The 14,190-nt window shown below is 38.6% G+C and overlaps 2 protein-coding genes across 17 annotated transcripts in view; both read left to right on the top strand.

Annotated features, from left to right (window-relative positions):
• LOC116718049 (bromodomain adjacent to zinc finger domain protein 2B-like) overlaps positions 1-2,864 on the top strand; it is a 77,964-nt gene extending 75,100 nt beyond the window's left edge. For all 14 annotated transcript variants that reach the window (XM_032559688.1, XM_032559686.1, XM_032559693.1 and 11 more), the window contains 4 exons: positions 37-183; positions 397-698; positions 857-1,000; positions 1,349-2,864. In XM_032559688.1, coding sequence (XP_032415579.1) covers positions 37-183; positions 397-698; positions 857-1,000; positions 1,349-1,505 — 750 coding nt within the window. In that variant the 3' untranslated portion in view covers positions 1,506-2,864. The remainder of the gene's footprint in view (positions 1-36; positions 184-396; positions 699-856; positions 1,001-1,348) is intronic.
• Positions 2,865-4,078: 1,214 nt separating this feature from the next.
• On the top strand, positions 4,079-14,172 carry wdsub1 (WD repeat, sterile alpha motif and U-box domain containing 1). 3 transcript variants are annotated; one of them, XM_032559793.1, is made up of 13 exons: positions 4,079-4,143; positions 5,438-5,866; positions 6,381-6,568; positions 6,747-6,833; positions 7,291-7,384; positions 7,871-7,904; positions 8,005-8,045; positions 9,329-9,429; positions 9,578-9,595; positions 9,763-9,837; positions 10,080-10,259; positions 11,529-11,663; positions 12,539-14,172. In XM_032559793.1, exons 2-13 carry the CDS (start codon positions 5,469-5,471, stop codon positions 12,688-12,690), a joined length of 1,503 nt encoding a protein of 500 aa, XP_032415684.1. In that variant the 5' UTR covers positions 4,079-4,143; positions 5,438-5,468; the 3' UTR covers positions 12,691-14,172. The 3 variants fall into 3 exon arrangements, with proteins under 3 accessions (XP_032415684.1, XP_032415683.1, XP_032415685.1); XM_032559792.1 differs by having other exon boundaries at positions 4,090-4,375; XM_032559794.1 differs by lacking the exon at positions 9,763-9,837 and having other exon boundaries at positions 4,091-4,375.
• Positions 14,173-14,190: the final 18 nt, after the last annotated feature.

The following is a 14,190-nucleotide window of genomic DNA, read 5'->3' as shown; positions in this document are numbered from 1 at the left end:
GCTTTCTTGTTTTAATGGACGGGTCATTCTTTTTAGTACTGTCAGATGTGCAAAAAGGGGGACAATGAGGACCTCCTTTTGTTGTGCGATGGCTGTGACAAAGGGTGTCACACTTACTGTCACAAACCCAAGATCACCAGCATTCCCGAAGGAGACTGGTACTGTCCAGCCTGCATTTCAACGGTATGTCACTGTAAATAGTATAATCAGGCTCATATCATTTAGTTTTGAGTTTTAGGATCCTGTAGCATCTGTACCATCGATGATATTAACAATACATGCAGTGATCTCCAACCAAGCCATGCAATTGTTTATAATTCGAAGTTGAGTTGATCAACATAACTTCAAGGCTCAACAATTTTAAAGATTTTGTGTATTAACTGTTCAATTTCACAGGCAAGTGGTCCATCCCCAAAGACCAAAAAGCCTCCAGCCAAAACTGTAGCTTCTAGCGGAGGAAGCAGCAAAAAAAGCGGGGAGTCCAAGAAGAACGTGAAGCAGACAGGTAACGGGGAGGTATCAGAGGAGGATTCAGTCAGTGCCAGCAGCACGCCCAAAAAAGGATCAAAAGACACCAGCAGGAAGAGAAAAACAGAGGAGGCTTCACCTGCTCTGATACCAGCCAATCAGGAGAGCCCTGTGTGTGTGAAACGAGCCAAGACAGCAAGAGACAACAACAGGGACCTGGGATTATGCAGGTATCTGCTCTTGGCATGTTCGCTCTTGTCGTTGCTTTTTTTGTTGTTGTTGAATAGCTCTTTAAAGTAACTAAAATCATCACACATTCTTTGTTGTAATCAAGAGCTTGTTGCCTCACCAAAACCAATTCATGTCTTTGCGTTTGTGTTCCCAACAGAATTCTTCTCGCAGAGTTGGAGCGGCATCAGGATGCATGGCCTTTTCTCACGCCTGTCAACCTAAAATCGGTCCCTGGCTACAGGAAGGTCATAAAAAAGCCGATGGACTTCTCCACTATACGTGAGAAGCTTGTGAGCAGCCAGTGAGTTCCCAACTAGTTCTTTTTCTTCCTTTAAACCTGCGGGGGATTTCCATGGATTTTAAAGCCAGTTTTTCAGGAAGAAACTTGCTGGAACAACTTAGAAAATGCTTTACCTGCTTTTACAGGGTGTTTCTGTAGTATGAAATAAATATGGCTAAGTGTTTTCATTATGAAAAAGAAAACAGAATATAGAAGAAACTTTCATCCATATAGTCTGTGATTTTCCTTGATTCCGTGTTTGAAGGCAAAGAACACGAAATCTGTGTAAAAGGCCGTAATACCTTTTATACAGAAAGGCATTTTATTGGTAACATGTTATGGCTTAATGATTGTTTTCCTTTATTTCAGGTATCAAAACCTGGAGACTTTCATCATTGATGTCAACTTGGTCTTTGATAACTGTGAAAAATTCAATGAAGACAATTCGGACATTGGTCGAGCTGGTCATAACATGAGGAAGTTTTTTGAGAAGCGCTGGACTGAGCTTCTGAAGCAAACAAACTAAACTGTTCAGACTCTCCTTGTGAACCCATTCAACGTTTCATACGGAACACCAGGTTTTCTTTTTTTTTTTTTTCTGACGGAGTTTGTGGCTTTTTGCAGGATGGAAGAAAAAGTCGGCTCCTTCATAAGGAATCCATTGTGTGCTTAAGAGAGATATCACCATACAAAAAAAAAAAAAGAATAAAAAAAAACATTGTTACATGTGGTGCGCTGGATTTATTACAACAGGGATAAAAGCCCCAAAGAGTCCCAGAGAAATGGGGTGTCCTAGTGCAATACCATTCCCTGTCTCAGAACACTGCACTGAATGAATCCTCAAATGTCACTGATGTATCTGCGCTAGAATACTTTCCACTACCTGTACATAGTCTTTTGTTATTTAATCGTATTATAGTGAATGTATTTAATTTTGTAATAATTATTTATGAATCAAGGTCCACTTCATTTTCTATGAAAAAGGAGGAATCATCTAAACTGCTTTGAATTTAAACCACAACAACAACAAAAAAAAAGGAATGTGTCTTTGTGTTTTAATTTTTTTTCCCAAATATCAAAACAAAGCCAAGAAAAGAAAGAGGAAAAAAAAAACTGTTTACACTGTTCAGTGCTTTGGGGCATCAGAGAACTGTATTCATTTGTTCAAACTGTAAAACTGCGTTTCTTTACAGGAGCAGCAGAGGAACAGTTCGACAATGGCGATCCGTGTGTATATACTGTTTATTAATGTCAATATTATGTCTTGTTTGCAACGATGTGTAAAAATTGTTTAAGAATATTAAGATATTGTTTATGCCTTAGAATGATTGTAGCATTCTATTTTAGTGAACGTGATGAAAACATTATCATAAATATTGTTTGTACAGTATATACATATCCTCTGCAAACACTGTGGTATCCTTAATCTTGGTAGTGCCTACCCTTCCAACAGGGGCATGTAGGGGATGTTGTTGTTTTTTTTTTTTTGTTTGTTGTTTTTTTAGTTTTCATTCTTACGACAATTATTTTTTTAATATGATTTAAATCTGACAGGGCCTCCAAAGTGGGACAGTAACACAGAAATCATTCCTCACCTCAGCAGAGAAACAAAGGAGCAACAAGCATTCGGTTTCGCTTCCACGATGCATTTCCTCAGAATCTGCCACAATACAGAGGACCTAAAGGCCATTTGTAACCACTGTGTTGAACCTTGCTGTGTGTCGTGGCCTGATGGAGGCAGCTAGATTTTTTTGTACCCAAGTCGAAAGTACTTGAAGTTACTTTATTTAAGATATTGTGGAATAAAAGTATCATTCTTTTGTAGGAGCTTTATTTTTCACTAGTGTGTGGCACGGACCTATTAAAAGGATGTTTTTCAACGTAAGCGTCTTACACTTGATTCATTTCAGTTTCCGCGTCACATAGTTGCTGCTTCTGTTTTGGATTACCGGATTAATAACCTTTATTCTCTTTCCAAGAAGAAATTAAAGCTCGGTATGCGTGTGCTGCTTAAACTAAGGGTATGAGGCAACCCACGATGGAATAAATTGACAAAACTGGTGCCAAAAACAGGCACAACATATTTTCTATACTCTAAACCTTAAAATTAAGAAAATAAGAGTAAACATGAGTGGCAAAATAAAACATGAACTTCACAATATAATGCATAATGTATACAAAACGCTTTCATCGTAAACGTATACAAGAGCAGTTTTATAAATGTTTACCTTTAGTATGTCAATGATTACTAATAAAATGTATTATTTAGTTAAATGATTTTACTTCAAAATATTAGGAAAATACTTTAAGTAAAATATTAATTCATATTGTAGGTACTTTAATGTTCACTATGACCTAGCTTCTTGTTTTGCAGCTTGATAGAATTACGTTAGCAGTTTTACAAGCAGGGGAGGTTTTCTTAATCTTAATGCAGAAACCAAGACAATTTCCTATTATGTTTGCATTTCTATTTGGGGTGAAGAAGAAGATAAATTAGAATAAATATGCAATTCTATATCTCTAAAAAAAAAATTCAACGATAAGGGGGGCCTGAGAATTTTTTTATTCTGTAGAAAAGTGCATCTATTGATGATAATGCATTGGTAAAAATACATGGAAAAGATGGAAACAAAAATTCAAATCACTATTCTGCATATACCTGTTCCTGAAAAGACTCAAAAGAGGCAGTGATGCTGCTTGTCAGCAGCCAAATGGAGATATACTGTAGATGTCCCGCTCCCCTTTTTTCCCCCTCACCTTCCAGCCTCAGGTGATCAGGCAGATGCTGAGAACTGCAACAAGGCTGCAGGTCCAAACGGAGTTTTCCACGGGTTCTTGAAAGTCTGTGCAGACCAGCTATGTGGGATTCTGCAGCACCTCTTCAACCACAGCCTAAATGTAATTTAAAAACTAGCGCATTAACGAAGTATTATAGTATTTAATATGACTGAAATTAATTAAAACGTTTAATAAAAATCGGTTTTGGTATTACCATAATCAGCACTAATATGGAAGGTAACATTTTTACAAATTAATTTGAATATTCCATTATGACTTCCTATTTCCGAGCTACAACGAATGCAGCATCGGGGAGATGCAGTGACGTCACGGTCAGCTGAACAGAGAGGAAGTAAACAGTGAATAACAGAGACGGACAGAGACGAGTAAGATTGACGTTGTTAAACAATACCAGATGCTGCAGGACGCGGTCTACTGACTAGTCTTTTTTCTTCTGCAGTCTGGTTTTTTAGGCTGGCTTTTATTTTTTTTTATATTTCGCATAATGGCAGAAAGTAGCTTCATAATCGCGAAGAGCCGTTAGCTTCTAAAGCAGCAACAATTAGTTGTTCTGGTGTGTTAGTTAATTTAATTAAGACCTCCTGGCAGAAAAGAAAGGTGATAAAGCTTTTGGGTTATTATTTCATTTATTTCGGTTTCGTTTCGTAAAAGGGAAATAATACAGCTATAAGCTGTCAGGATTATTTTTTTAGCCTGGAGGTATATTAGTGGTAATATACCTCCAGGCTAAATAATTATCTATTATCTTTCTCTCACTTGTTGGCATCGGACTATACTATCCAGCTGTCAAGAGTCTGATCAGGAGCAAACGATGAGATCTATTAAACTTCCTGTAGGAACCAGGATTCCTACATGGTCTTAAAAAGTATGGATATTAATTTGACAATTTTCCGATTCTGGCTATACGGAAAACAGAAAGACAAGTCTGGAAAGCTGTTTCTAAACTTTTCTTAATCTTTATTCCATTATTGAAAAGAAATGTGACTTGCTTATAAATAAATTGATTTATGCTGGTTTCTATTTGTTCGTACTTAGATTACTTTAATTGTCCTCGTACTGCCACATCAAAAAAATAACTATTTGTCCTACTAAATTATTAGATTAGATTAATCTAAATTCATGGGAGATGATCATTTGGGTGATTATTGGGCTTGTAGACCTTCAGAGGTCAGGGTTTTAAACTGCCAACAAATTCCAGTCTTTGGAATTTTATAAACAAAATAAAAGTTACAAAAGCTTATGAATTAACTTAAAGTACCTGTATTTATTGTTATGGATAACCCAGGCTTGATTTAACAAAAAAAATAGTATCCCAGATTTTAAAATGAGGTCTATATGTATATATATATACAGTACAGACCAAAAGTTTGGACACAACTGTGTGTCCAAACTTTTGGTCTGTACTCAGTTCAGACCAAAAGTTTGGACACACCTTCTCATTGAATTCAATGAGAAGGTGTGTCCAAACTTTTGGTCTGTACTGTATATATATATATATATACTGTAAGTTACCTAGGTAAAGGTTATTTGTTTAGCTGTCAGTAATGTCATGCTTGTGATATCAGTTTAAAAAAAACAGAAGGTTTTTGTGCAGATTTCTTTGTTAAAATCTCTGCTTAACTTATTCAAGGTCTCATTCTGGTTCTGTTCTTGATCCAGTGTCCTCCAAACTTTAGCGTTGGCTCTGCGGATGGCGTCTGTAGTCTGCACCTTACGAGACCATCAAGACGACATCAACTGGTGTGCCTTCTCCCCCAAACTGTTGGCTACCTGCTCCGGGGACAAAACCCTCAGGATATACAATGCTGAAGACTTCTCCGAGCTGCCTTTCTCGCCTCTGAAGGGACACAGCTACAGCGTCCACTGCTGTTGCTTCAGCCCCTGCGGCCAGTTCCTCGTCTCCTGCTCCACAGATGCGACCACGCTGGTGTGGTCCATGGTCACGGGGGGCATCGAGGCCGTCCTGGAACATCCCGACCGCAGCCCTGTTCGGATCTGTGCGCTGTCTCCCAACTCGGCCCACCTGGTTTCAGGTGCGTCTGATGGCACTTTGGTTCTCTGGGATTTCCACTCTAAGAGGCTGTCCAGGTAAAGTGAAGCTTTGTGTTTCCTGGGAGCTGAAAGTCGTTGTTCAACTACTCAATAACATGAAAGCAAATTTGTTTCTATTGTTAGTGATGCAAAATACAGATACTATTTTATCTACTTTCAAATGGGAAATTAATGTTTTCAGCACATTTTTAGTCAGAAGAAAGAATTTGTTTAGACTAAGAGCTGCTTTGTCATACTTTAGTTAAATACACAGCTACTGTACTTCACAGCTGTGTATATATAATCATATATACAAGATATAATATAATATAGTAATATATAATCAATTTACTTACACAGCTGTTTATATTTATATACAGCATAATAATAAAATTGCTTCATAAAATGAACCACAAAGTCAGTGCAAACAGCTCTCCCTACACCACATGGAGCAGTGCTGTGACAATATTTGCTCATGTTGTCGGCACCAGATCCGTTTGACTCTCAACAGCGATGAAAAGCAAACTGTTCGTTCATCTGTTGTTGTTGTTGTTTTTTATGTTTTATAAAGGACTGGAGGAGTGAGAGACACAACAATGGTAGCTTGCTCCTTCAGCCCTTGCAGTCAGATGTTCATGACGGGCTCCACCTATGGAGATCTGCGTCTGTGGGATCTGCACTTAAACCAACTCCTCGCAAAGAAGGATGCCCACGACCTGGGGGTGTCCTGCTGCAGCTTCGCTCCCAGCATCCTCAGTGGTGAGAACTCTAGTTGTGGATTTATATAAAGCGCACAGTCCACTACTATAAATAGGGCTTTTTAAAAAAAAAAAATCACCTCACAGAAATGAAGAGAATAGTGAAAATAGAAAGGCAATATTTTTAAAGGTTCTCTGAGAATGGTCTTTGAATTAATTGTATTTGGCGTTTTTTTTAGGCAACCAAGTTGTGCAGTTTCATTTGGCATCTTGCGGACAAGACTGTCACCTGAAGATCTGGGTTATTAACAAGTTCACCTCTGGAGGTACAAATGTTTTTAGGCCAACTGTGTTGCAAATCTTTCCTCTAACAGCAGAACAACATATTCTGGATCATAATGGCAAACTATAAAAACACCAACTACTGTGTCCATCTGTGTAACCTCAAGGGAAAAAAATGAGAGTGCCGAAAGACAGCAATCAATTAGCCGACTGTTGAGTAACAAAGTTGCCGTTGTGGTTACACTAATCTAATATATTGATTAGCCCTTGAGGCAGAATATTAATGACCAGTATCCTCAAAAGTGCTAAACTTAATCTGTGATAAATCACCACCACATTATGAGGACATACAAACAAAACAAACATAACGTTTGATTTTACACAAATCCGTGCCATTCTCCTCAGAATTACAAACAACACTCCACCACTGGAATTAGTTTTCTTCACTTATTGGCGATATTTACACCTGTGCAGAACCACACTTGTTGCTTTACCTTGCAGGCTTCGACATGGTGCTCCTACATACACTAACCGGTCAGACGGCTCCGGTCTTCTGCTGTGCGTACTCCTCTGATGGGCAGCTGCTTGTGTCTGGGTAAGATCCTAGCTTGAAGAAGAAACAAGAAGGGGGTCTCATTCTTTCATTCTCTTTTTTTTTTGTATCTTCACAAAGCATCCTTTATGCTTGTAAAAGGCTGTGTAGCTGTAGATTGTAAAACTATGTACAAATGCTCTACACACCACTAGGTTCCTTTTGCTAGTGAATCTCTAACCATTCTCATTCTCATGAGAAACTCTGTTGCCATATGCTTAATGTAATTTCAAATCACTATCTGATGTTTAATAGATCAGCCTTCGTCTCTTGATCTATTTATGAGCAAGCTATAGATTTATGTAGACTGTTTACTTGAACATGCACAGTAAGTAGGCCACCTTCTACATATTTATAATTGCAGTGTTTCTTTAAAACCACTAGAGGGAGACAAATGATCAGGGGTTTTTTTTTCCCCTCAAAATGGAGAACCTGGGTTTGAATTCATGTCTTGGAACTGAACTGATGTTTCGTTTTTATTTCTTGCAGCTCAGTGGACAAAAGCGTCAAGGTCTATGACGCGGTGAGTTTCTCTTGCTCACATCGTCGCTCTGACAGATGTGAGCTTTTTATCCCTGGATCCATGTTCCTCATGTTGGGTTTTTTTCCGCTTTTTTTCTTAGAATAATGCCGTTCTGCTTCACACACTGAACCACCATGACAGGTAAATATTTATTTATTTTAATGTTGTTAATTTTGGCCATTGCAAGCACTTTTAAACCATAGTTTTTAATTACAGGAGAGAAAAAAAAACTTAACCTGTGATGAGATGGCAAACTAATTATTTCAACCTTTTTAGTAATGCGTCATTAAGGGAAAAGAACAGAATGACACAGACGTTTTCAGGTTCATTTGGATTATTTTTCTTTTTTTCTTTTTAATTAGTAATACTTTAAGAAACCTTCAATTTTAATAGACTGAAAAATACATACATATATTATGCTGCATCACTGATTCCGAACATTGCCTTCCATTTTTAAATGCGTAGGACCACGCTCTCTTCCCCCCTACACTAACCGATAAGTCACAGATGAATGATCACACAAGCCATTTACAACAATTCAGCCACCTGTGTCTGAAAGGCACCGAGCTCCTTTCAGTGGGGGCAAATGAAAGTGCTTTTGGAGGAGAGAAAAAAAATCTGTATCTAAAATAGAAGTGGGATAAGATAACTGAAGGGGAAAAGAAGTAAATCAAAACTTTAGACAAAAAAAAAAAGGCTTCCTGGAAACTCATTTGACTTTAGATTTAAATTCAGACAGAGTCTTGATTGGAGGTTTAGCGAAGCTCTCCTCTCAGCTTCTGTGTGAAGCCAAGGGGCTTTTGTGGATCAGCGTTTCTCAGCAATCCAGCTTAGGTTTTAGAGAGCTCTCCCTCATTAACTCTGCCTTTGCCTCTTTAAATCAGCTGAAATTTTGATTTTAGATCAGTGGATCCTGAACTGTCTGGAAAGGCGCTGTGGTTCTTGATTTAAGTGTTTCTTTCAGGTCTTGAAAGGGAAATCAGTGTGTGCTGGGAAAGAGTATTTCCCCCCTTGCAGATTTCTTCTGATCTTTCGCTTGTTTTTCATTTTAATTTAATTTTAATGTTTCACATCATCAGTAAATACAAGATAAAGTTTTCAGATGATTTAATGTATAATATTATTAGTGTAAGTAAACAGAGCATTTTCTAATAATGAATTAAGTAAAAAAAAAAAATCTGATTTGAATAAGAATATTATATAAGAACCCTAAGACTGCTGTCCAAAAAGAGGGTAAGCCACAAAAGGTCATTTCCAAAGAAGGTGACAAGTCACTGGTGGAGAGTTGAGTGGAAGGAAAAAGTGTGCTAGGAAAGGAAGTGGCCACAAAAGGGGTAATTACTCCCTTTAGACAAGTTTTTCATATCCAGCTTTCTGTAGAACATAATTTTGGATATCATTCATGTACCTGACTCCCCCTGCAGGTATGTGACAGCATGCGCCTTCCATCCAACAGCACCACTGATCGCCACCGGATCCATGGATAAAACCGTAAACATCTGTTTGCTGGAGGACGGATGCAGGGGTGAGGAGAGAGCAAAGGCTCAAAAATCACACCATAAAGAGTAGCATATATTAATTTATCTATGAAATAAGTACAATATGATAAAAAACTGGCCTGTAATCTTATGTTATATTTCCCTCCTTTACTTCACATGCTGTTCGGCGGAAAGGCGGGAAGTCGTTGCCTGGTTAGTTTCGCATTTTATCTTTAATATTAGCATGCTGTTGTTACCTTTGCTCTCCTAGCGATTATTCAGAATAGAAAATAATTGGTGAAATCAAAACCTGTTATTTAAATCTGGGTTTATTAAATTGGTCTCTCATGCTAGTAGTGCCATTTTTTTTTTCATTTTAGTCCAGCTCCACCTGGCAGCGAGGGACACAGGTGTTGTGTGCTTGAGTGTTCTCTCTTCAGCCTCAAGTGTCTCAGGTTGCTTTAAAAGTACTTTGCAGGTCTCTTGCTTTCAGTTTTGGTTTCGTTTTTCTCTGTCTTAAAGAATAGTCTGTGAAGACACCCTGTGAAGGTGAGGGATTAACAAAAAAAAAAAAAAGAAAGAGAAGAAAATCTGTTTAGCTTAAAACATAGGAGGGAATATTTGGTCTTGTTTTTTCCTAAAAGGTGCTGCAGCCATCAGCAGCTGACCCCCCTCTCGCCTTGACTCGCCCTCTCAGGAAAAGCCGCGGCGAGCCGATCGAAGCTGCTGGTCGCTGATTGGTCGGAGGGGGATGTGTCAGAGTGGCTGGTGGAGGAAGGGCTCCAGGGATTGGTGGACAAATTCAAGGCCAATAACATAGATGGGACAGAGCTGCTGAGTCTCACCAAGGAGACGCTGGCGTCAGAGCTGGGCATAGGTGAGGAAGACAAATGTCACACTCTGCTCAGCGAGAGCACCACCACTTGTTCACTTCCTCCCTCTCTTGTAGTTCTCATGTTCATCTTTTTGTCTCAGATAGAAGAAAAATAAATGTTTTACAGCACTGATCTCTTGTAAGAATTGACAAGGAAATGCGCATGGATTAGGATTTCTTTTTACCTATTCACATGGATAAAGGGCAGTACAGTGGATTAGAGTGCGGGTGAAGGAATGAGTGTTTACGCAGGGTTTTACTCAGCGAGATTACATAATGTTAGGCTGGAGCGCCACAGCGCTCAGCTTTAAAGACTTGGTCAGTTCTGGCTTTAATCTGGTGCACTTTGTAGGTTACATAACCCAATCCTCAAAGCAGAATTTCCCATAAGTAATAAAGTGGATTTTACACCTAACATCATTAAGCCCCTTATGGTTCTTTCCGTGTTTGTTTAGAATTATTTTTTTTCTTTATTTATTTACTATAGCATAGTTTAGCCCTTTTATTGTTTCAGTGTGTTCGTGAGGCGATGCCACAAAGGCTGAAGTCTGAGTGTTATGTTGTTGATTTCAGTCTACCAGCTAAGGCATCATTCGTCACGTAGTTCTCAGCGAACATTTGCTGTAACGCCACGAAATGTCGTCATATCCATCCCACAGTCTCTGTCAATCACTGCTCAGTTTACACGGCATCAGCGCTGTGACAGCTTGTGCTCACATTGATCTGTTTTTAGCAACACGGCATGAATCCCACCTTCTTAGCAGAGCTAACTTGGAGAACAGCGCCGAGTGGCATCATGTTTTATCTACTGCTATGACAGACAGACACAGACAGACAGAGGGAGGAGTCGTGGTTTTTTTCTTCCCCAATGATGGGAATAAATCGATTTATGCTTTGCTTCCTAAAAGGTAGAATGCACCAGTAGGTTTGTCAGGGAGGTAAAAACAAACAAACAAACAAACAAACAAAAAACTGTTTTGTGTTCATCTGTTAATTATCTCCAATCTCTTCTGTACTTTTTCTTCTTGAGGCTTTTCTGCCTGTTTGCTGTTTAAACTGGACAGACGTGGTTTGCTCCCACGGCGTTCACTCTCACCCACGCTCACATTTGCCGTTCAAGAGTGAAAATTGATAAACGCAGGAATGACAAATGCTCAAGACGCTCACAGTGATATTAATTGTGCATGGATGTGGTGGGTAAGGGCACATTTTCTGCTGTGACATATTTCTTCATCTTTTTTTTTTGTGTGTGTGTGTGTGTGTTTTGTTTAGAGTCTGTCGGCCTGCGAGGTAAACTCCTGAGGAAAGTGGAGGAGCTGAAAAGTGGTTCAATATGCTCGGGGGTTCCTGATGAGTTTCTGTGTCCAATCACCAGAGAGCTTATGAGGGAACCGGTCATAGCAGCTGGTAGGTCAACATCACTGCTTAAACATTTTTCACATTTAGCCTAGCTATTACTACAAAACTAAATTCATTTTATTTGGATTTTATGTAGGAGACCAATACAAAGCAATGCTTAATAGTGCACATTTAGGATTTATTATAAATAAAAATTGTAAAAGTGAGGTTTGTATTTTTATTCAGAAACTTTTTTCTTTTTATTTGGAAAAAATGCACTGCCTCCAACTGCCTTCGGAGGTCACCTTAATATTAGTCTGGGTAACATATCAGTATCAACACAGCTGCTCGCAGAGGTTTGTTAGAGAACATTCGCAAACAAACATCGTCACAATATAGGAAATAAATCAATATTTAAGGCTTTATATTACAGAGACTGCTTTTCAATCCATCATCCCAAAAGGGAAAGACTTGGGCACACTTTCAGTAGCAGTCAGAGAGAAGCAGCAACGAGGGTCACCGTAACTCTGGAGTAGCTACAGAGATCCAAAGCTCAGGTGGAGGAATCTGTTGACAGTCTAAAAATGTGGCCTGCATGGAAGATTGCTCAATTGTTGAAGAATTTCCCTCCTCGGTTTGCTGCAAACCATTGGGAAGAGTTTCCCTTCCGGATGCTCTTCCTGAAGGAAAACTGGTTAGAGGCTGCAAAAGGCTAGAGACCGGGAAGGAGGTTCACTTTCCAGCTGCCAGAGATGCAGTGGAATCTGATTTGGCTTGAGCTACTTTGAGAAAATAAAAGGGCAAAATTTTGCGGGTTTTTATTTGTAAAAAAAACCAAAAAACGACTTCACAATAATGCACCACTTTGTGTTGGTATACTACAAAAAGTTGCATATTACAAGACACTTAAATCATGTTTTCACCGACCCTACCTGCTCCTACAGATGGCTACTCGTATGAAAGGCAGGCAATTGAGAACTGGATCCACACCAAGAACCGTTCCAGCCCAATGACCAACCTTCCCCTGCTGACAACACTCCTCACACCCAACCACACCCTCAAGATGGCCATCAGCCGCTGGAAGACCAGCCAGTAGCGTCCTCTGACCAGGTCGGCGTGTTTCCTTCTGAAGTCGATAGAAACAAGATGCATCTGCTTCTGATTTATTCTCACGCTGAGGTTCTTTGTGGAGGAGCAAAGCTGGATTAGGTAAGGACGAAGATTAAGTGTAGATCTGTCCGACTCTTAACATCGGAGGCTGGCAGCTGCAACACAGCAGAGACTAAGATCTGTTTGTCACCCCTGTTGACAAACAACGTGTTGCTAAAAATATAATGAATGTGGAATAATCAGTTTAAAAAGTCACAAAAAAAGAAAACTTTTCATTAGTTGATTTTTATTCAAGTTCCACGGTTATGTTTTTATTTACTTTATAAGTGGGTTCACAATTATGTCAGAACAAATTAGAGGAGGGTGATATGATGATCTTAGATCATGAAGTACTAGAATGTGTTCTGGAAAGTCAGAAGGTCAAAGTTGGTAAAACTGAACATCTGTCGCCACCTGCCTACCTTATATTAGCATGGGATATACTGGCATTATGAATATTTCCTGAAGTCTTAATATTAATCAACCCGAGCTGTGAGAATCTGTTGTCGGAGAACACGGTGATGTTATTCTTTGCCTAAACTCTTTACGTCATTTATTTCTAGAAACTCTGCATTACAGATAAATATGTTCATTTTCAGAAACGAGACCTTTACCTGAAATACCGCTGATCACCACTTGGTGCATATTTTGAAGCATCTCTGGCCTCTTATATTGACTTGCACTTAGAATCTGTAAAGAGGATGATTAAAGTCACAGTGCCAAATTTATTGGTACCTTTAATAAAGACGTGTAAAAAATATTTTTTGTTTAATAGATGTGTGGTAATTTGCTAAGACACGTTTAAAATCTGGTAGGAATTTTTTTTTTTTTTTACAGAAAACCTTATGCTTTTAGTTTACAATATTTGTTCATTTCGGTACGGGATCTGTTGTTGCAATGTCTTTTCTTGGCACCACAGGCGGGTAGCGACAACACCGGGCCAAAACAGTTTAAGCTTTACTTCTCAGGAACATCTGTCAACATCCAACTGGTAATAAATCAATTGCATTCATTAAAACTGTGTGACATTTATATGCAGCAATGTATAAAGTTTAATTAAAGCAGTCAGCGTCGTTTTACTTTAATGTGAAGACGGACAACAGTTTTTCCATTCATATGCATGTCAGAGCTCAATCAATGTTTTTGAATTTTACTGTGAAAGAAGCAGATATAGAAATACAGTCCTTCGTTAATATATATATTTTTTTATTATACCACAGTTATAATGTGGCAACACTGCATATATCATAGTATAACTCTGCAAAGGGTATATGACAACTATGAACATAATGCAATGTAATAAGTCTCTTAAGGTTTATCTGTCCTACATTCTGTGATTTCTCTCTTGGCATCCTTTTAAACTCATGAACACTCGATCTAAATATGTTCTCTGCTATGTAAAAATAAATAACATACTATATACTGTGAATATCGATGCAGTAATGTC

The sequence above is a fragment of the Xiphophorus hellerii genome, chromosome 4, assembly GCF_003331165.1.
Source record: "Xiphophorus hellerii strain 12219 chromosome 4, Xiphophorus_hellerii-4.1, whole genome shotgun sequence".
Lineage (NCBI taxonomy): Eukaryota > Metazoa > Chordata > Actinopteri > Cyprinodontiformes > Poeciliidae > Xiphophorus > Xiphophorus hellerii.
Note: the sequence above shows the minus strand (reverse complement) of the source record. Positions and strands in the feature narration are given on the sequence as shown.

What these genes read in the sequence shown, in the direction of transcription:
- wdsub1 (XM_032559793.1), top strand. Translation starts at nt 5,469, where the DNA reads ATGGCGTCTGTAGTCTGCACCTTACGAGACCATCAAGACGACATCAAC. An exon ending in CACTCTAAGAGGCTGTCCAG is followed by an intron (nt 5,867 to 6,380) that starts GTAAAGTGAAGC and finishes TGTTTTATAAAG; the next exon opens with GACTGGAGGAGTGAGAGACA. An exon ending in ACACTGAACCACCATGACAG is followed by an intron (nt 8,046 to 9,328) that starts GTAAATATTTAT and finishes CTCCCCCTGCAG; the next exon opens with GTATGTGACAGCATGCGCCT.